Source organism: Symsagittifera roscoffensis, chromosome 2 (assembly GCF_963678635.1).
Source record: "Symsagittifera roscoffensis chromosome 2, txSymRosc1.1, whole genome shotgun sequence".
Lineage (NCBI taxonomy): Eukaryota > Metazoa > Xenacoelomorpha > Acoela > Convolutidae > Symsagittifera > Symsagittifera roscoffensis.
The window spans coordinates 38,408,502-38,430,735 of record NC_087063.1 but is presented as its reverse complement, the minus strand read 5'-3'; the positions used below and the strand labels follow the sequence as shown (position 1 = coordinate 38,430,735).

The 22,234-nt window shown below is 34.7% G+C and overlaps 2 protein-coding genes across 2 annotated transcripts in view; one reads left to right on the top strand and one right to left on the bottom strand.

Moving 5' to 3' along the window:
* Positions 1-22,234, bottom strand: part of LOC134838851 (uncharacterized) — a 224,900-nt gene that overhangs the window by 150,860 nt on the left and 51,806 nt on the right. The gene's annotated exons all lie outside the window — the stretch shown is intronic.
* Positions 1-22,234, top strand: part of LOC134839831 (glutamate receptor ionotropic, NMDA 1-like) — a 61,262-nt gene that overhangs the window by 32,286 nt on the left and 6,742 nt on the right. The window contains exons 5-8 of the mRNA XM_063855454.1: positions 319-603; positions 1,472-1,760; positions 1,934-2,083; positions 2,497-2,679. Of these exons, the coding sequence (XP_063711524.1) occupies positions 319-603; positions 1,472-1,760; positions 1,934-2,083; positions 2,497-2,679 (907 nt within the window). The remainder of the gene's footprint in view (positions 1-318; positions 604-1,471; positions 1,761-1,933; positions 2,084-2,496; positions 2,680-22,234) is intronic.

The window sequence follows — 22,234 nt, the reverse complement described above, 5'->3', positions numbered from 1 at the left end:
TGAACACTTATTTAAGAAAAATAACACGCAAAAAAAATTTTCAAATTGAGAAAGAAGCTACAAATATTTTTCCTTTATCAAAATTTTTCGATTATTTTTTTCTAGAAAGAATGATTCGATTAGGTGGAAAAAGGAAAATCGAGTGGTAAATAATGGCTTAAATGACGTTAAAATCTTGGTAGAGCCAAAAATTGGAGGTCCGCCTCTAATCAAGATCCTGTCAGTCTTTATCTATTAGTCTAAAAAACAGACCCTATGCTGCAGCTCCTTCACATAACAGGGGATGATCGGAATAAAAACTTTTCAATGGCTTTTTAGACCGGCTATCATAATCCCCGAAGACATGATCACAGACGAGACACAATTTTTGGACACATACCCGGATGGACTGCTGGCTGTGAGGAGGAAACCAGATGCCAATGTGGGCTTCGCACTCAACAGCTCCATAGACATCCTCATCAATGCCACGAAAGACCTGGTCAGTATCAAGTACCAGAACCCAGCTTACTCCCAGGTCAACTTCCAGAGAGACCTGCAACTGTCCGAACGCACCCAACCAATACCCGAGTTCAGAAGAATCGTCTTCGCAAACAGATTTAGAGAGTAAGCTTGTCGCCTAGAAGTTTTTTATTGGAAACTTGGAAACATGAACTATTTAAACTGATATATATATCTGCGCCCACCGAAAAGCGTCCGCCCACCGCCCACTGCCCACCGCCCACCGCCCACCGCCCACCGCCCACCGCCCACCGCCCACCGCCCACCGCCCACCGCCCACCGCCCACCGCCCCCCCCCTCCTATACCCGCCCCTGATACATAGATAGTTTAATTATTTTATATTATATATATATATATATATATATATATATATATATATATAATATAATATAATTAAACTATCTATGTATCAGGGGCGGGTATAGGGGGGGGGGGGGGGCGGTGGGCAGTGGGCGGTGGGCGGTGGGCAGTGGGCGGTGGGCGGACGCTTTTCTTTCCCTCAGGGAGTCGACCCCCTGCCGACCCAAAGATACCTTTGTACTATTTATTTAGTGACGGACCTTAAAAACTAAACTTTCTAAAGGCGCCTTTGGCGCCAATGTATAATAATTTTGAGAAGGGAGCGCGCGGCTGAAAAAGAGCAACTTTTTGATCAAAATTTTCCATCCAAAAAGTGCCTAAAATTGCCTAAAAGCGCAGAAAAGTTGACCAAAACAGGGGATTTTTAATGCTCCGGGAAAGCTCGCAAAATCAAATTGGTCGGCCTAAAAAAAGGTCGAAAATTTTTTTGAAAAACTGCCCCCCCCCTCCCCTCGAAAAATCTTGGTTCCACCCCTGCTGTGTATAAACGCTATCAAAACAGATCCATGTATCTATGTAAAAAACATAAATCTGATGCAGATGGCTGGATTGTTTGTAAGTAGTTTTAAGGTCACATGCAGATTCACGGTTTTTAATTTGCTGTCTTTGCAGCTGTTTGATGAGTACGATGAATTTCAACCCGTACTGCAAGCGGCCGCTCAGTGGTTTGTATCAGGTACTGAACTTACACTCCAGAGGATCGGGTGTAGGAGGAGCAAGACACTGGAGCATCAAAGGGCAGATATCAGAGAAACGTCAAGTAGATCTGGATCACATTGTTTGGACCGGCAACACCTACGCAGTCCCAGATTTTGGCAACAACGCCAGACGTAGAATCAAAATTGCAATAGCAGCCATAGAACCATTCCTAGTTCTAAAACAACCAGGTGCTGACAGGAGGGTAAGTAGTTGTATTAAATTGAAACTTTTTACGGAAAAATACGCATTACTTACTTGGACACCTTCAATAATGATCTGTCATTTCTGAATCAAATAAACATACTGAAATAATAGAAATAATTTAAAAAAGTTTTCGTATCAATTGGAAAATGTTAACTTGAAGCAACGTTTAAGTGCTACACGGGCAAAGCGTGCTACCCAATAGTCGACAATGGGTCGGATCCTCTGAGCAGGGTGGAGTTGATCCGAATTCCCAAACATCTCTCCTTCCAGACCAATGCTTCGCACTTCGACCAGATCAGACACTGTTGTATCGGGCTTGAGGCAAGCGTGTTTCCTAACAACCATCACTGCATTAACATCGTCTTCGAGATTGTCAAAAACTATTTCGTTAGATGAAACTAAGTTAGATAAAAAACGAGCAGACTCAAATAAGAAATCTGTGTAAAATATCATTGAACTGCAACTCATATTCTGGAAGCTCAAATCGAATAATTTTTAATCATATGGCTCAATCTCGAAGTGCTGTTGTCGTAAAAGAGTTCCTTATTTATACATTCGATTGTGTAGACCTCTTTGGAAACAGTTCATTACTATGATTAGTTATTTGACTATGTAGACTATGCAGGTTTATTTTTACGTAACTACTTCTTCGATTCATTGAAAGTTATGTTGATGCTCTAATTAGTGATATGGGTCGGGTATTTTTTTGAACATCGTATGGTGCCTGCCCATAGGTTGACTTGGTGGAGCGTATGTCACATGACTTGGCCTTCGACTATGAGCTATACTTTGGCAACTTCCCCGCAGGTGCAATCAAACAGGGCACCCAGAAGTGGGTAGGGCTGGTGGGAGCAGTACTGGATCAGGAGGTGGATCTGGCCATCGGATCCATTAGCACTACAAAGGCCAGATCACAGGTAGGATATAGTCTAGAGAGTAGCAGAAGCGACAATGAGAGGAGCAAAAACTGCTCTTTTTCCTCACGCCACCCCTCCGCCCCCCATTGTACATGAGCATTAGTTTTATGCTGTAACGAGTAGCTCTACAAGGTTAGGTTAAGTATGGGGATGAAATCTGCTTGTCATGGCTTAGTGAGTTAGGACCGAGTTGGTTAACTCATAGAGTAATTTCGGATAGGGTACACCGTCTGCTCGTCACGCTATCTTATTTTCGGCCGGATAGATTCGTGCAACTTCTTAGTCTAATACCGATCCTAATCTTACTCTTATACTATCTAGTCTCAGGTTGTTTAACTAGTCTCTGCTAGGCTCAATAGATCTAGGGTATACTGGTCTATTGCGGCTGTTGAAGTGCTCGGGAGAGTCCAACTAATTTCTAAGTTAAATTCAAATCTCTCTGGTGCTGAAATTACAAGTAACTTCAGCACTTACAAATAAGTGGGTTGTTAGTTAGATGGATCATGATTGGTTAATATTAAATACTTTACATTGGTAAAATATCTAAATTATCCAATCATAAAATGTAGTTTAGATCAGGTTCCACCCATCCGGGTTTTACAGAGTTTTTTAGAATAGTTCTTCTGCAATTCGAAGGATGGATGATGGACGTTGGTGTTTGGCGAACATCTTATTTCTTCTGTTTCCTTTTTGTTAGAGAAGTTCCAGGAAGCTGGAGTTAGAGACATAAGACGTTGTGTCTTCTAGTGACAACGACTAAGTCTTCGCAACAAACTCAAATCTGATTTCAGAATGGTTGGCTATGTCAGGTTTTTCTGTTCTGCGTGGAGAACTTCTTTTGTGTCTGATCTAGTTTGGGAATGGCGTGGAGATTGTGCGTGGAGGGGATGCCTGGTTACTCGGATCTGTACGTATACTTGAACATCGAGGTGGTCATTGGTCTAGTTCAATGAAGTCCTTTTCTGCGAAGTCAAGTCGTACTCTAAATCCTTTGAGTTGTGATTGTGAGTGGCATATCGATTGTGGTTGGTCATTCTCTCTCGAATGTAGTGGGGTCGTTTTGTCTTTAGATGTTCGTCCTTGGTGTTGTATTCTGATCTATGTATTGCATAATGTAATTTACATTTAATAAAACATTTATTAGTTTAATATTTTTTAATTATGATTTTAGTTAGTTGTTTTCACAAAAGCTTTTTGTTTTAGTTCGGTTATTTTGAAGAGTTACTCACAATTGAGTAGCTCTTATTAAAAATAGAGGTGTGGTCACAAAGCGTGGATGTAGCACGGTGGGTTAGGCCGGCTATAGAGCATGCTCAGGACGTCCTTCCTGGTGGGTTAGGCCAGGAGTGGGAGTATGATTTCATGCGGTTTTTGTGAGGGGTCCTGTTATGTGACAACGTTTTATGTTGGGTTTGTTGTGGTTTTTCTTATGTCTTGTTGGTTATGTCCTTTTTCCAAAAAGCAAATTGTTCGTGGTATGGGTTTGTCTTTCGACTTTTTTGTGTTTTATTATTTCTTTCTTAGACTTTATAATAGTCTTCAAAAGAATAAATTATCCAGTTTTAAACTGGGTTAATCCGGTTTGGGTACCGTTGGTTTCCTTTTCTTAGTCATGCTGTTATTCTATGATTTGTGGTATTTAGTAAGCTGCGTTGGTTAGTTTTGTTTAGTATATGATTCCTTTCCAACCGGGTTAAAGGAAGGTTTGAAACATGTTATTATATGTTAGAGTTGTTGAGTGTGAAAACTTGAAACTGAAATTCATTATTTTAAACAATTCTTCGTGGGCGAGCTGTGCGAGTGTGGATAGAATTTCTGTGCGAATGAATGAAAATATCAAAAGGTTAGTACTGCAATTGCATTTTATTAATTTACTGCATAGAATTTGGAAATTTACTGCTAGTTATGGGGGAATTTTAAGTTACAAATTTTCATTATAATTAGATTTACTGCTTGTGGGGAAAATTTTAGAAATGAATTTACTGCATTGGTATTAAATTTATAAATTTATAAGTGTAAGAGATTAATAGAATTTTTGAAATCTGTTTGATGAAATTTGCGATTTTTATTTGTCTTTTGTGGTCTTTGTAGGTGATTGTCGGATGAAGGCTAAAAATCTAAAGAAAACATGGATAAAGTATGGTGAGTTTTTTAATATTTTAATTAGTTAGTAATATTCATTTAATTCATACTTACCTGTTAGTCGTCGGGGAAAAAACCGTGGGGGAAGATGTCGTGAATTAGTTCTGAAGTTGTTAGTAGTTTAGCTAAGATGCGGATGATATTTTTAGTCTGAAGCAGTGGCCAAAGCAATTGAAGTGCCTTAATAGTGGTTAGTTCTTCAGTGCCAACTGCAAACTCATAAGGTGTGTTTTGGAATAGATTATATAATTTGTGATTGAATTTAGTGTTGTGGATGAATTCTAGAATTGGGATTTCTATAGGTTGTACAAACTCGTGCGGGATAAGGAAGGGTCGGGATTCTTCGGCGTTGAAGGTCTTGGTGATGGGACAGAAGATGTACATTTAGGTTATGGGGTCATAATTACGAAGAATACCATGAAGGTTAGTGTCTTTAATACAATATGTGAAATTTAGGAAAAATGGTGAAGTGTATTTGGAATTAAGGAATTGAAAACGATGGTGTGGTTGTCTAGAGGGTGTGTGTAGGTCAAAGTGATTTTGGATGAAGCGATAATAACTATATGTGTGGGTTTGTTTAGTGCGCAACATAATATCGTGTGAGCAGTGTAAATCTCTTTCGTGTGGTGCAAGGAAATGAAAGGTTAGTGAAAATATTTGGAAGCGTTCTTTAAAACTTTCGTATGCTTGTGTGTCTGTTAGTGCTTCTGAAATAATGTGATCAAACTTTCGGTCGAAGATGTTTAGTGTAAATATATATGGTGTCTTGATGAAAAATTTCTCGGTAATTTGTGGATTAGCGAAGCGATCGTCGTCTAAGAATTGATCTTGGTTAGCTCTGATGATGTTGTGATCATAGTATTCGAGTGTATATTCGTTAGCTCTAGGTGCAGTGTGTGTTTTTAGTGATTTTTTATATCCAAGGTAAGTAAATTGTCTAGCGGTTAGTGGTGTAGTGAGTCGATATAGCATGTCCGTATTTCGCTCTATATCGATGTGAGTGTTAGATAAAGGTAAGCAAAGAGGGTTAGTAAAATGATAATATGAGGTCCAAGAGAGAGTGGGCATTAAAACGTATTCACCTACAAAGTTGCGTGTTTCGTTAGTGTCGTGGGGGGTGTTTAAGGTGTATTGTGGGAATGAGGGTAAGGTGATGGCTAAAAATTCTTTTGTGTTAGTATGTTTGGGGTGGTTGATGTATTCACGGGCTGTTCCTGGTTTTGCTGGGAAAGGATGGTTGGGGAACTTTCTTTTAAAAGTGCGGTAAGCTCTATTAGTGTTGAGTGAAGATTCAGTTGATGTGGATGATGGTGCTAATGATTCAGTATAATTTGAAGAGGGTGTAGGGGTAGGGGGGTTGGATGAATTTATTGTGGAGGAGATTTGGTTTATGGTTGGGGTATTAAGGTGGTAGGGTTGTTGTTGAAGGGTAATAAAATTATCTAGCTCTGGGGAGATTCGGGGGGTGTCTGGAGAATGAGATGATTGGTCAGAATGGTATGAGGAGTAGGTTGGGGTAACTTGGGAAGCATAAGAGGGTGTGGGAGTAATGGGGTCAGGGTTATTGGATAATATGGGTTGAAAAGGGGGTTGAGAAAAATTAGAAGAGTTATGAAAATTATTGGATGGGGATGGTTCTGAGTCGGCAAATTCATCGGGGGTTTCAATATTCGGGTTATTGAGTTGTGAGATGGAATATAAAACTGAGATGTGTGAATTAGTGTCGGAATTCATGCCTGATGTTACATTACTAGGTGGAAAATCGGGTGGCGGAAAAGCAAAAAGTGGTATTATTGGGATTGGAGAGGTAAGATTGGTTGGGTGGGAATTTGATCGGTGTAGTGATCCAAGTTGGCGGCTCATCGTGGGCTAAAAAAATGATTATTTTGAGACTGAAAAGCGGTGGTATGGGGTTGTTCAATAATTTGTTCATAAGTATTATCATCTTGTGACTGGTGTGTCATTATATGTTGAACGGGACTTTGTGATGTGGTGAGTCGAAAATTTGGATTATGTGTGATGGCTAAATTTCGAAAATTTCGTGGGACTAGGGATAGTGGATGGTTATTTGGTAGGGCTGGTAATTGTGGTGCCGTTGGCGTTATGTCTACATTGTTATGTTCCTCGTCGTATGTATTTTGTCGTGTTGCTATTTTTGTGTTATATTCTTTTATTTGTGCGTCTAAAAGAATTTTGTTTATAGATGTAGAAAAGATTCCAAAAAATCCTGCAAAGAGTATGCGTGCTACGCTTGCTTGTCTGTTTACTTGTGTGTGTATAGCACATGTGTTGTAGATTCCTTTTAAAAGTGAGAAAAGAAATCCAATAAAGTTAAACATTGCGTATAAAATAGTCAATTTTTCTAAGATGTAGTAGGGCCATCCTAGAAAATCGAGGATCTCATTTTTGAGTGTAACAAAGCTAAAAATGTTAATTGGTGATATATCTTGGGGACGGTATTTTTCACCGTTTAGATATATATAATCTTTAATGTCTTTAAAATATCCGCTATAGTCTTGCGTGTAGATATCGGCAAATCCTGCGGTTTCTGCAAGTTTGCGTAAATTTTGGTCTATTGATTGTCTTTGTATAGTGTCCATTTGTGTTAATAATTCTTGGAATTGTTGTGTTCTAATGTGATGTTGAATATCTGATTTTGAATAGATTCCTATTGATTGTAAGTCTATATTTGGGTTTCGAGCAATAGCGCGAATGCTTTCTGGTGAAAATTTTTTGAGTGATTGCATTAATGTGGGATATGGAGTGAGAAGATAATATTTATTTTCATCAGGGTTTAGTTGTACTACATTGTGGCTGTTTTCTGATCCACATGGGACTGCGGTATCCCAGAAATAGGTTCTTCGTGAAAGTGTATCCACGAAATGTACTTTATTCTTATAAAAGATAGGGATTCTTTTATAACATCGTTTATCTTCAAAAACGTATAGTGGTGATACTTTTTTAGTACAAGTATAAAACCATAAGATGTTTCCTTCATAGTCTAAAAAATTTGATCTATTTCCAGATAATAAGTATCCTGCATAGGGTATTTTTAATACTGCTAGTGCAAGTGATTGTAATATTTGTGTTCGTTCTAATTCGCATAGTTGGTGTAGTGTTCTAATTCGGAGAGTGACATTTCTTGAAAAATTCGGCTAATTGTATAATCTAGTTTCATATCTAAATGAATATCATAGTGGATATTACCGAAATATGTAGTATTCATTAGTGATAATTCTTGTAAGCGTGTGCTTCTGGTGTCATGGGGTTTTAGATGTCCACCAGGTTGTCCGTTGCTTTTTTCAAAATTAACTGGTATATAGGATGTTCCTTCGTTTAGAGGATGACCTGTGGCATATGGGTCGATTTTTACTTTTCCAGTGGTCATGTCGAATCCTTTTTCGTATTCAACTAATATCTCGGAGTATTGTGTTTTGTGAAGTGGGTTTCTGTATTTACATGCAAGTTCTGTTTCTTGATATATTTGAAAACGTGTCAATTTATTTTCTATATTGTCTATGTTTCTAAAATTAGAACTTAGTTTTCGTGATGGATGGACTTGTTCATATGGAATTGATTGTATAAAATATTTTTCGTGAAATTTTATCATACGAGCGTGTATTTTTGCTATTTGAAATGTTGTACATGTATCTTCGGGGAACCAAACAATTGTTGCTTGTGTTCTCGTTGTAGGGTCGCAATAACCTTGATCATTTTTACAAGGTAATCGGATTCCTTGATAGATCATTGTATTATCTGATAAATCTCGTGTTAGTTGTATTTTTTCGAGTTGTATTTCCCAATCAAAAAACATTATTTCTTGGTATCCTTTATTTTTTGTGTCTGCTTTGCAGTTTGATGGGTCATTTATACCAATGTGTGGTATCCAATGTTTATCGTGTAGGTCATAGGTTAATCGTCCGTGTGCGCCGTTATACGGGTATTTTTCGTCTAGTTTTATATGTCCTTGGTGTCTTTCAAGTTGTGATTGATGTACAGAGTCTGGAAAAACTTGAAAATTAACTAACTTTCTTTGGGAGTTTTTATTTTGTGTGATGTTTAGTCTAAGTAATTCATTTTTACAATCGTCGGGATTGAGATGTAAAAGACGTTCTATATTACTCTGATAGAATGATTCATGGTCAAGTCGGTTTTTGTTTCCGTTCGAGACTTGTGAACAATGTACTTTCTTTTCGGAAAATAGTGCTGTGAATTTATAACCTGTAACTGTTGTTGCTCGGGCTTTTGAATAGAGTGTTGCTATTACATCTGTGGTTTCTATAGCTTGTGGTTCTGTTTCACATTGTGATACTTGATTTATTGCATATTTATGTAGTGTTTTTTGTTCATTTTCTTCACAATCGTAATGTGTTAATAATAAATCTTGTGGTCCTGTACGAGGGGAAGGGTTTATGTTTTGATTTGAGATTACTAGAAAAAGGAGTTGGAGAAAAATTAATAATTTTAGAATATACATGTGTATGATAATCCTGAGTATGGATTATAAAATGTAATGTAGCCAATTGTGTTTTTGGTATATCTGTCGTATTTGTATATTACTTCAGTAGTTATAAACGGTGGTGGTAGTGATTGAGCTGTTATGTTAGGTGGATTTAATGGGTAGGGATGTTGGGTAATATTATTTAACTTAACTGTGATTTCAAACTTTAATTGTAAACTGTTTTGTTGGAGTATTTGAATATTGTGATCACGGATATCGTTGTGAATATCTTGGCGATATTGTAATCTATTAAGTGCCCAGTTATGAAGGCGGTTACTTTCTTGATGTTGTCCAAATAATGGTGGAGGTGCTGTAAATGTATTCCAATCTAGTCTTAAAGGAATATTTATTGATGATTGTTCTCGATATCTGGCGTCGAGATTATTTGGAAAATTTAAGTTAAAAGGTGGTGGTGAAATCTGGCTTATTGATGGTGTGGATGGTAGTGATAATGTTTCTGGTAGTGATGAGGATGTTGTTGTATCCGTAGAAATATCTATTGGATTATTGACTAAATTTAATTCACCTTGTGTAAATGAATGTGTTGTCCAATATGGTAGTCGTGATGCCTGGTTTGGGGGGTTAAAGGGATTTTCACGTATTTGTTCAGATGTTGGTGTTGAACCTAAGTAATCTGATGGTAGGCTTGAGGTGCTACGTTGTGAAAGAATCGTAGGGGTTTCTGGTAATGTATCAATGGTGTTTTCTGGAGTGTTTTGTGATGGGGATTGAGGTATATCAAAGTGAACTCGGGGAGTTTGAAAATTTCTGTTTCGTCGAGGATGTATAATTTGTCTATTTTTTTCGACTGTATTTTGGTTTTGACTAGGATTTCTTATTCTACTTAGTTCTTGTGGTAGTGTTGGGTATAGGTTATATGTTGGTTCGCTTAGAGGTGCTTGTCGTTGAACTGGTTCTAGTGGTTCTGATAAACGAGCATGTCGTTCTTCAAAAGTGTATGGATTGTCTTGAAAAGAAATTCGTGTAGATGTTTGAGGATTTTGAGTAATTGAAGGTGGTGTTTGGTTATCTTGGGATGATGTCGGTGAAGACTGACTTTGTGACTGTTGGGTAGCAATTTTTGATAGTTTTTTGAATTATTACTTTAGTGAGAAATTTTGTGTTTATTATAATATTCTTCCAAAAAAAGAATTAGAAGGATTGTTGCTAGGGCAAATGTGAGGATTGCTTTCTTTATACATTTACATATTGTCAAAATGAGGGATGATAAGAATGCTATGAAAATTACAAACAATAAAAAAATATCGGTTCTACTGAAAATTGTTCGTATCATTTAGATAAGTTATATGAATCGTACCTGTGGATATAATCAAGGGTTTTGGAAAGTTGGAGGAATAGTTCGAGTAGAGTGTAGAAAATTAAAAAAATGTTACAAAAAATGATTAGGATTATTAGAAAAGATTCAAGTATATCAAAAAGAAATATTATAAAGGTTTCAAGTATTGTAAAAAAATGTTTAAAATTTATGAGTATTTGAGTAACTGATTGAGAGAAGAGCATTTACGAAATGATCTCTTGGTCGAATATTTTTTGCTGTTAGAGGCGATTTTCTAGTGTGGTCGGATTATTTATTAGTTTTTTGACAAGTGGGTTGAGTTTTGTAAAAAATTGTTGGGGGCAATTTTCATGGTGATTGGGAGGTCGTCTTTTTCTTTATTTTTGTTTGTCAAATGATCCGGGGTATGGTGAGATTTTTATACTTTAGGCTAATTAAAATGTTCATTTTGTTACTTTAGGCTAAGTTAACAAATTTGCTTTGGGGGTATTCGTGGTCTGAGTTGGGGAAATATTGTTGATCTTTGGGTTATTAGATAAGGGAGGGGTACGGTATTATGATGATATTTATTTTAGTTGTCAAGTTGGAGTGGTTTGCTTATTTTTGACCTGGAGGTCGTAAAGTTATAGTTATAGATGTGCCTGGAGTTCTATATGATTCGTCTAATTGGTCTTAGTTTGAATTAGAGAAAGTGACGGATTGGATGAATCCTATTGGTCTATTTTGAACTAGAATTATTGCGTACTTTTCAGCATGTTATTTTGAAAAATGTAAATGAAAAATGTTTCGGAGGTTTCAAGATTGTGAAGTATAATGTTAAAATTACTTTTGAAATTCCACTTTCTTTAAAATTTTAGATTGGGGGATGAATATTTTGTAGTTTTTACGTGGTTGATTTCGGAGTCTTGTTGTTTTTCTATTTTCTGATTTGTCGATTTGTTCTTGGGGTATTATTTGTTCGGTCATTTTTCTATTTTTTCTTTGTTTTGGAGATTCTTTATGGTTTTGTGTATTGTTTTTGGTGGCGGTTGGTTTTGTGTTTTGATTTTCGGTGGGGTTATCATTTTGTTCTGTGTTTTTCAGATGTGGTTCATTTTGAATGATTTTTAATCCTGTGAAAGAATATAATTGAGTTAATTCGCGGAGTGCGTATTCTTTTGGGTAATAAGGTAATAGGTTGTTTCGATGTTGAACGATTTCTTTTTTGTTTGAGTCGGTAATTTTATATGTGACATCAGTGGGTTTTGCAATTATTTGGTATGGTCCTTTTCGAAGGGGTTGTAATTTTTTAGAAATTCCTTTTTGAGTATTAAAATTAGGTATTAAAACAAATGTTCCAATTTTTAATTCGGAGGCTGGTGTAAAACGTGAATTGATTTGTTCATTAATGTTTTGTCTTTGTAATAACTTTTTTGTTATTTTTTGATAAATTTCATTGTGTTTTTTATCTCTATTTAGAATCCATTCGGTGTGTGTACCGGAGGCTAGTTTAAGAATTTGTGGGTGATGAAAATGATCTTCATCGTGTGTATGTAAAGGTAGGTTATAACAAATTGAGTCTTTATTTGGTTGGCAATAACCTTGTGCGTTTTTATGAGAATTTGCTGTAAACATTATTGGTTTGCGTGGCTTTTGGTTAAAAACCATTTCGTATGGTGACATTCCTAAAGTTGTCGTTATTTGTGAATTATATGCTAAGGGAAATAATTTTACATCTGCTGACCATTCGGTATATTTTGTATCATTTCCGTTGATGATACATCTAAGATATTCTTGTAATGAACGGTTCATACCTTCGACTAAGCCGTTTGTCCAAGGTGCATGAGATGTACGTGGTTTGTGTTTAATGTTATATAAATGACATAGTGTGATAATTTCATTATTTATGAATTCTGTACCGTTGTCTGTAACTAAAATTTCTGGTAGTCCGAATTTTGCTATCCAGTGTTCATAGAGTGTTGTGTAAGCGTAATAAGCGTTACAATGTGGTACTGGGTTAATTGCTACATAATGTGTAAATGCGTCAACAATTACCATAATGTAGGAGTTTCCTTCTGATGAGGGTGAAATTGGTCCTTTAGTATCAAATGAGATACGATGATTAAAGTACAAACTTTGTCCTTTAAAATCTTGTTTTTGTGCTATTTGTTTTTGATTTGGGTAAGGTTTATTTAGTTGACATACTATACAGTCATTGCATAGTATTTTTATCCAAATTGGTGCATTTGGGAAGTAAAAATTTTGTATAAAATTTGAATATGTTTTTTCTGATCCAGAGTGTCCTTTAATATTTTGTGTATGTGAAATATTAAAAGCTATAAGAATCATACTTAAAGGGAGACATGGGACTGTAGATTCATTCAGGTTATACTCTAAAAGGTCTGTATTTTCGTTAATTGTTGTGTTGTTAAATTTGCGAAAGTATCGGAGGAGTGTTTTGTTTCCTAGAATGGTTGAATCTGCCTTGACAGGTTTAGTTTTATATTTGTGCCATGATTTTAGTTGTCTAATTATCGGGTCAAGATTTTGATATTGTTTCAGTGTTGAAATTGTAATCGTTTCTGTTGGAGGGAGAAAAATGTTTTCAATTTCGAATTTAGATAAGGGTATTGTATCAAGTGGGTCGTGAAGGTCAAAAACTTGATTTATTGTGTATTTTGAATCATTTGTTTGTGGTCCTGATAAATTTATTTTATCAGTTAAATCTTCTTTTTCAATTAGTGGAAAATGGTCTTTCTTAGGCAGGTGTTGTTTTGTTCGTTTTTGTTGGGTGTTATTTTTTATCCATTGAGAATATGGGATTGGTTTGAAAGTTGATGTTCCAAGTAAATCAACTTCATAATGATTATTTTGACAATCTAAATAAAGTGGGAAATGTTGTAAACTATTTATTTGTGATTGTTCAATATCAGTTTTTACTGCATATTTGCATTCCAATCGGGGTGATGTTTCGTTTTCTGCAAGGTAGAATTTTATGTTTTTGGGTATTTCAACTGTTGTTTTTCGTGTAAGTAATTCAGGTGGTGTATTTCGACTTAAGGTGTCTGGTAATGCAAGATTTTTTCCTGCAGTCCAAACTATATGTAAGTTTGGAAATTTCATTAGAATTAGTTGAAATCTGTAAACTCGGTGGTTTGGGTTAGATTTTTGTGTAAAGAGAAAGATGATTGGTTTATGGTCTGTGAATAGAACTGTTGGATGTTTTGATCCAAGTATCAGAAATTCATATTCTGTCAGTGTATATATTATGGCTGTACATTCTCTCATTAGAGTTGAGAGTCGTAGCTCTGCTTGAGTGAATAATCGAGAATTTGCTGATATGAGGTTCATTTTATTTGTACCATTATGTGATTGTAATAGTGCTGCACCGATGCCAAAGTTCGAAGCATCGCACATTGCATAAAATGGTTGATTTGAATCTGGAATAGTGTTTGAAATTTGTTCAGTTAAAAGTTTCTTTATTTCTTCAAATCGTGTTTGATGTTCTGTGTTCCATTCAAAATTATTTTGTTGTCTAAGGATGTTATAAAATGGTCGTAGATATAATTGCATTTTATAAACATATTTACTTAAAAAGTTTAACATTCCAAGAAATTCTTGGATTTTCTTTTTATTTGTTGGTGGTTGAAGTTTTTGAATAGCGTCAATGCGTGATTTCAATGGAGTGATTGTTTTTCTTTCTATATTATGTCCTAAGAATTTAACTCTTGTCAAAAAGAAGTGTGATTTATCGGGGGCGGCCTTCAGATTTTCGTTCTGAAGTATTTGGTGATATTTTTCTAAAACATTGAACATCTCGTCTTTTGTTTGTGATTGCATAAAAACATCGTCTAAATAGGTGATTGCGTTTTTCTTGAGTATCAGTGGTCTAAAAATTTTGCTCATAAAAGCTGAAAATGCTGCTGGTCCTATGGATATTCCATAGAATAAGCGGTTGAATTCATATTGTTGGTTTCCGATAACAAATTGTGTTAAACGTCGTGATTGTTCATCTAGTGGCATTTGATTGTATGCACTATTCATATCGGCGGTTGTAAAGTATTTGCCGTTTATTTTTGTTAAAATAACTTGTATTGGTTCAATGGGCCAATTACATTTTGATTCATCTATGAGTGAATTGAGGTATCTAGCGTCGAGAACGATTTTTAATGATTCTCCTTTAGCTAGAATGATAACGGGGTTGATAAATGTGTTGCCTTTTGGTTGTTCTTCTTTATTAACTGGTGATATAATGTTGTATTGTTCTAAAATATCGAGTAATCTGTTCACTTTATCATGTAAGTGAATTGGTACTTTACTTGCTCTCTGTTTTTTGAAAACTGCGTCTGGTTTTAACGGGAGATGTAGTGATGAACTGATTTTGCCAACATCAAATTTTGATGTTGCATAGACTGATGAATATTTAATTAGCTGTTTGGCTAACTTTTCGAATTCGTCTTGTGTTATTTGTGAATGTTGGAAATTAAACATTGTTAAAAATTTTTGTTGGTCCTCTGTGTAGTTACTTATGTTGAATGTAGGTTTGAAATATGGAGTTTTTGTGAAATAATCCGTATTTCTGTTTTCGTTACTTATTATATTATTTATAGATAAATCTTCATTAAGAATTGTAGATTGGCAAATATCTAGTAATTGGAGTATATTATTTACGCGATAGGCTTTTTCGTGTATTGGTGATATTGTAGCGTTGGTTTCGCAATATCCTAAAAGTCCTAAAGGTAATGTTACTTGGTAAGGTGTGTTGTTATAGACATGTAAGGAAATGATATCTGAATTCGAATTTTTCAAATATTTTATGGATGATATTGTGATTTTGAAAAATTTGTGAATAGGTTTGAATTCAAATTCTGACATATAAAATTTTTGTTTGTTTTGTTCTTTATCATATTGGTGAACTTGTTTGATTGAAAAATTATAGATATTTCCTGATAGTGGTTTTAGGTGTTTTCTTTGTTGGTTAAATATCGGGTAGAATTTTGAAAAGAATGGTGGTTGTTTATTTAATCTTTGAAAAAATGTTAAGGATGTTTCTTTTGTTTTTGTATATTTATCTTTGATTAATATTTTACTATTTAGTATGTTAATTGTTGGTATATACTTCGAAATAAATGGTATTCCAATGATATTATATTTAATGTCAGTGATATGGAATATTTGTTTAAATGGCTTATTTAAAATTTTGCTTTGTTCCATTGTTCTGGTGGGGAGGAGAAATAATTGGATTTTTCCGTAGTTTATCAATGTTGATCCTTGTGCTGTTGCTAGTTTGCTGGAGGTTTCAAGAGGTGTTAGCTTTGGGTGTAAGGTTTTTATTTCATTCCATGTGGGGATGTTTATTATGTTTGATTCTGCTCCTGAATCAATTAAAAAATCTATTTCAAGGTCTGGTGGTTGAAATTCTTTATTTCTTGGGCTTTCTAAGAGAAATGGTATTGTCCAAATTTTTTCTTTGGGTTGTTCTTTTTGTATATTTTGATAAATGTGGTTTGTATTCAAGCATTTTGTTTTGATATTTTTATTGGTTTGATTTGTAGTGTTAATCTCATTTGTTTCTTGCGTCGTTGGTGTGGAATTTATGGGTGTAGTGTAATAATTTTGAAGAAATTCTGATTGATTTTCATATATGTGTGATGAAAAGGGTTGTTCATATATGACAGATTCATAGTCATTTTCGACTTTTATCATATTGATAGAAAGAGTGTTTTCAGTATCACTTTCTGAATCTGATGATGTACAGTTTATTTGATTGAGTTGTAACGTATCAGTTACTGTGTCATCAATACCTGGAGGGTCTGATGTTGTTTCTGGATTAGATTGTACTTGATTGATTTGTCTTTGATGTTTAGGTGTACTACTTCTGTGGCGATTATTAGAATTATTATAGTTATTATTATTCCGGTGTGGTGATTGGGAATAATTTCTATAACGATTATTATAACTTGAGTGTCGATTTTGTGAATTATTTCGCGATCTGTTTTGGTAATTATTGTTTGGTCTGTTATAGTTCGATCTATTATATGAGTTATTCCTTGATTGATTGTTCGGGTAATTCTGGTTTCGGTTGTTTGAATAACTTCTATTTCGATTATAGGAGTAGTTTCTATTCCTATTGTATGATGAATTTCGTGATTGGTTGTTTGGATAGTAGTTATTTCTTGATTGGGAATTAGATCTAGAAACAAATCGTTGTGTATTTGAATTTGATCTGGAGTAGTTACTTCTACTATTTGGTCTATTGTAGTGATTTTGTGATGAATTTTGTGTATTTCTTCGTTCTGGCGATCTTCCTCTATAACTTGAGTTATATGGTGATTGATTTCTTGTATAATTTGTATTGTTCGGGAGTGGTTTTCCTGAACTGTTGTTGCTGTGGACTGTTTTGTTCGGTAGATTTTGATCTTTTTTCATGTATTGATAGAATGATTTATTTGGTTCTTTATATTTTTGAGGTTTATTTTGATTGTCTTGCTGTTTTTGTCTACATTCGGATATACTATGTCCGTATCGTCGGCAATAATTACACCATTTTTTGAAAGATGGTTTGCCTTTAAAGTTCGGGTTCTTTTCGTAAATATTGAGTATTTCAGTGATTTTTTCAACGAGGTCTGTCTCTGATTCCTGTATATTATTAATATTAGTGGGAGTTGTTTCAATTCTATTAACGTATTGTAATTTCAGATTTTCCGTTTCTTCTAGTTTCATCGTGATTTCTGCTTGTTCTAATTTGTCTACTAGTTTTCGAAAATCTAAATCGGGTTCTCGAATTGAAGAAGGATGGGATGCTCTCTTTTTTATTGCTATTTTCCTTAATTGTGGTGTTAAGGTCATCATTAAGATTTCTGTCATCTTTGTGTTTTTATAGTCATGTGTATTTAATGAATATGCTTTTCGAACTAGTGTTTCGATTCGTACTGCTATTTGCTTGATGGTTTCGTTTGGTAATCTGCGAATTTCATTACATAAAACTCTTTGTTGTTGTTTGTTTCTTTCGGAGTCAAACATTTTTGAAAATTCTTGTGTAAACCTTTTCCAGTTTGATTTTATTTCTAGAGGTAGTACTGAAAACCATTTTTGGGCTGCGCCATCTAAGGTTGTTTGTATTAACGCTGTGCGTCGATGTATCCAATTTTGATGTAGTGGCGTATTAATTGGTTCAGGTCCAATATTTAAAATCAGGTTTGCTGTTACTGCATTTAAATAATCTTCTACAGAGTATTCAGGGTCTGTTCCTGTGAAAACCATTAAAGGTTTGTTTGATGTTATTGATGATCCACCCATAAGGTATGGATTAATTGTCATTTGTAATGATTCTGCTGCATTTGGCATTTGAGAAAAATTTGAAAGTTGGTTTCTTGTTATTTCATGTTGTTGGAGATAATATGGGAGTGGTATTTCATTTTGCATTTGTGATGGTTGATACGAGTGTGCAGTCATTGGATTTTGTTGTTGAATTGGTTGAAAAGATTGTGTATTAATTAGATTTTGTTGTTGAATTGGTTGTTGATGTTGTGCATCTATTGATTGTGGAGAAAAATTTCTATGATTTGTACGTGTTCTCTGTATTCCTTGTCTACGATATTCTTGAGTATTTGGTGCAAATATATCTGGTTGTAAGAAATCATCATCTGAGGATAAATAATCCATTTGATAAGATGTCTGTTTTTTATTTTTATTTTGTTGAAAAAATGGGTAATTTTCACTGTGATCCTGTGGAGGATTTGTTTGGAAATTTATTGAATTAGGTTGGGTCATTGGGTTATCCCAATTTCGAGATCTTGTATATTGGTTAAAATTTCTTCGTGGTTGATTATATGTTTTTGATGGATGTGTATAATTATAATTATGGTCTGTAAAGTTGTTTCTAGTGAATGTTTTGTGTGTTTTTGATGGTATTGTCATGGGTCTGTATGTTTGGTAATCCATATGTGAATATTTAGGGGCAACCGAAGGTTTAACGGTTGATTGTAAGGTTACCTGTGTTTGTGAAGGATTTGTATTTCTTGGTGTTGTTAAATTTGGGCGTATTGGTGAAATACTTTGTTGTGTAGTTGTTGTGTGTACAATTTCTTCATTTATGAAGTGTGATGGTGTCTGGATATCTTGTTGAGTAAGATTCCTAGTTCCATTGAGGTTTTCATTGTGTATAACTGTAGAGTTTAAACTATTATTTTGTGTATCGGGCAAAAATGTATTATAGTTTAATGGTGTTGCATCAATGGTTAATGGTATTACTTTTACATAATCTCTTATGTAAGATATCGTACTTATTGCTTGACTTGAGATTGATTGTGGGAAGCTTATAAATGCGGGATGAGACCATTCGGGGTCCCAAACATAATCTGATTGTTCTGTGATAGCTGTATCATCGTTCGAGTTTTGGGGTCTAAAATTTTTTCTTGCTTGTGCAATTAAATCAATATTGTGTGTGAAATAATCTATTATGAACCATGCCAAAATTTTTTGTAGATCGTGTTTTGTATGTTGTGAAACGTCGTCTTTCGTGAAATTTTCTTTAATGATGTTTAAATAACTAGAGAGTAGTGTGATTTCATGTCGTACTCTTAAATGTTTAGATGTTTCTGTCGGTGAGACATTTGTTATTGGGATTTCGTTTTCTAATATCGAAATATAACTATATATTATTGCGAAAACTTCATTGGTGAATATGGAGTTTGCTCTTTGTGAGTTATGATATTGGATGCTTTTTATATATTCTGAAAAAACTTTTGAAAATTCTAAATCAAGATCGTCTGTTTGAATTGTATATTTTCTATTATTATGGTTTGGTGAGGTGAATTCTATGGAGTAGATTCCATACTGTTGCGTTATGTTGCATATATCTTTTAAGTAGTGGTCTATGATTTGTCTTTTGATTTTTACATCTGGGAACTCTGTTTTACATGGACTGATTCCGGGTTCAAATAAATTTAATAGTAAATTTTTGCAAAATATATGCTGTCCTCTATCAGTGGTTGCATCTACTATAAAAGGAAAGATTTCATCATCATCTGGACTTTCTTCACCTGGGGTGTGCGTTGAGCTCATTTTTTCGTTCGATGACTGTTAATATGTAATTATCAATGTGTCTAATTGGTTGATTCCAATTGTATAAATGTACTGGTTTGTGTTTATACTGCTTTTTTATTCTTCTTTTTCCTCTTTTTGATGAATTTGAAGTTGTTTCTGAGTCAGAAAAATATAATTGATCGTGAAGTGGGCAATTTTTATCTATTGATTCTTTTAGTTTGTAAAGTTCGTCTAAACTGTTGGTTTCTGATTCTGAAAATGCGTTTCGGTTTTTTGAAAATCTTTTTCGTGTTATTTGTCTTTGTTTCGTTATTATTTTTCTTTTTAGTGTTTGTCGTTTTGTTCGAATGTATCCAACTGTTTGTGTATGAGGTGTGATTACAAGGTCGTATTTTTTGTTATCTATTTCACAATTGTGTAAAACGATTGTTTGTTTATTTCCTAGGTTTTTAAATGACATAAGGTTTAGGATGACGGATGCAAAAGGTTGTTAAATGGTTTCTATTTTCTTAAACTGTTAGTTCTTACGATTTTTTTGTTAGCTTAACCTGGGTCTGTTTGTTCAGGGTTGGAGAGAAAAGTATATCGATTCCGAAGAATGATTTTTTACTTTCTCGTGGCTAGTATAAGTTAAGGTGTTAACTTACTTAATCTTACTTAGGGGTAGTGATTGTGTTCAAGGGTTGGAGAATAGTAAATCGATCCACAAGGTTCAGGTATAATTAGAACGCGAGTAGTTCGTTAGATACTATTTTAAACTTACTAAGTCTAAGATTTATCCTGGGTCTGGTAAGAGGGGGGGTCAAGTGAAGGATGAATAACCGAAGTTCTTCACTGTTTATCCTAATTTGAATGATTAGTTTTGTTTAAAAATTTCTATTAGTCTTAGGTCTTTAGAAAGGGTTGGGTAGTGAATCGACGTTTGAGGTCGTTAGACACTAATTAAGTGGGTGGGGGAGAACAAAGTTGTTCTGTTTGATCCAAGGATAAGCCTTGATGATCAAATTTGAAATTTAATTAAGTAGAAAATGATTTAAGATCCAAGGATAAGCCTTGATGATCTGGTTTTAAAATTAAGTGAATTTAAGTTTTAATAAAATTTTAAATGTGTGTAAAGGAAAGATTTAGTGTTTTGATGATATTAGTGGGTTTATGATTGCTGTTATGTTTTAGGTGATGGAGCTGGAACAACAGGATGATTTATGATTACTAACCATTTATTGTCATGCTACTAATTTTTATTTTTATTTTTCAATAAATATTTTTCAAACATGTTTTGTATATTACTGCAGAGTTTTAGGAAAACGATCTTAGATCTTTTTATCAATCGTTATTGTATATTAATAATTTTGTTTAGCGCCTGAAATGATTTTGAAGATTAACTTCAAGGTTTTATGTTTGCAAATGAAAATCTAAATTCATTGCCAGTAGTATTCTAAATATAAAAGTTTGTTCTGGTTTTTGCCTAACTATCATATAGCTATATGGCAAGTTTCTACTTTGTCGTATGTCGTCTCTGGTTCGAGGTCTTCTTCCAATTCCGGGTAGTTCTGTTATGGTTCGGAATATTGGCTCTGATCTATTGAGTCGTAGAGACATTTCGATTAAATTATTGTCGTATAACATTTTGTAAATGTTTTTGTCTAATTTCTAATCTATTTTGGTTAATTCTAAGCTATTAAGGTCTTGTTCGAGACTTATGGTCGCACCAGATGAGTTAGGACCGAGTTGGTTAACTCATAGAGTAATTTCGGATAGGGTACACCGTCTGCTCGTCACGCTATCTTATTTTCGGCCGGATAGATTCGTGCAACTTCTTAGTCTAATACCGATCCTAATCTTACTCTTATACTATCTAGTCTCAGGTTGTTTAACTAGTCTCTGCTAGGCTCAATAGATCTAGGGTATACTGGTCTATTGCGGCTGTTGAAGTGCTCGGGAGAGTCCAACTAATTTCTAAGTTAAATTCAAATCTCTCTGGTGCTGAAATTACAAGTAACTTCAGCACTTACAAATAAGTGGGTTGTTAGTTAGATGGATCATGATTGGTTAATATTAAATACTTTACATTGGTAAAATATCTAAATTATCCAATCATAAAATGTAGTTTAGATCAGGTTCCATTAGTTAGACCGCATGTCAATTTTCATAATGACCAGACAACGTGAACTTAGGTCCGGGGTGGCCTTCTCATAGAGTAATTTCGGATAGGGTACACCGTCTGTTTGCCACGCTATCTATTTTCGGCCGGATAGGTTCGTGCAACTTCCTAAGTCTAATACCGATCCTATTCTTACTCTTATATTTCCTAGTCTCAATAGATCTAGTGTATACTGGTTTTCGCGAGTTAGTTCTTGAGTTTATCCAGAAGGAGATTCACTGTGGTCTAATTTTTATTCAAATTGTTCTGGTGCTGAAACTACAAGTAGTTTCAGCACTTACAAATAAGTGTCAATGTTAGAGATGGATTATGATTGGTTAGTTAGTAATATTGGACCAAGTTAACATCCTCCCCCCAAACACGTTTAGGGGGGAGGATGTTAACTTGGTTCTAACTTGGGAATTTTCAGCCAATCAGAATCGAGCAT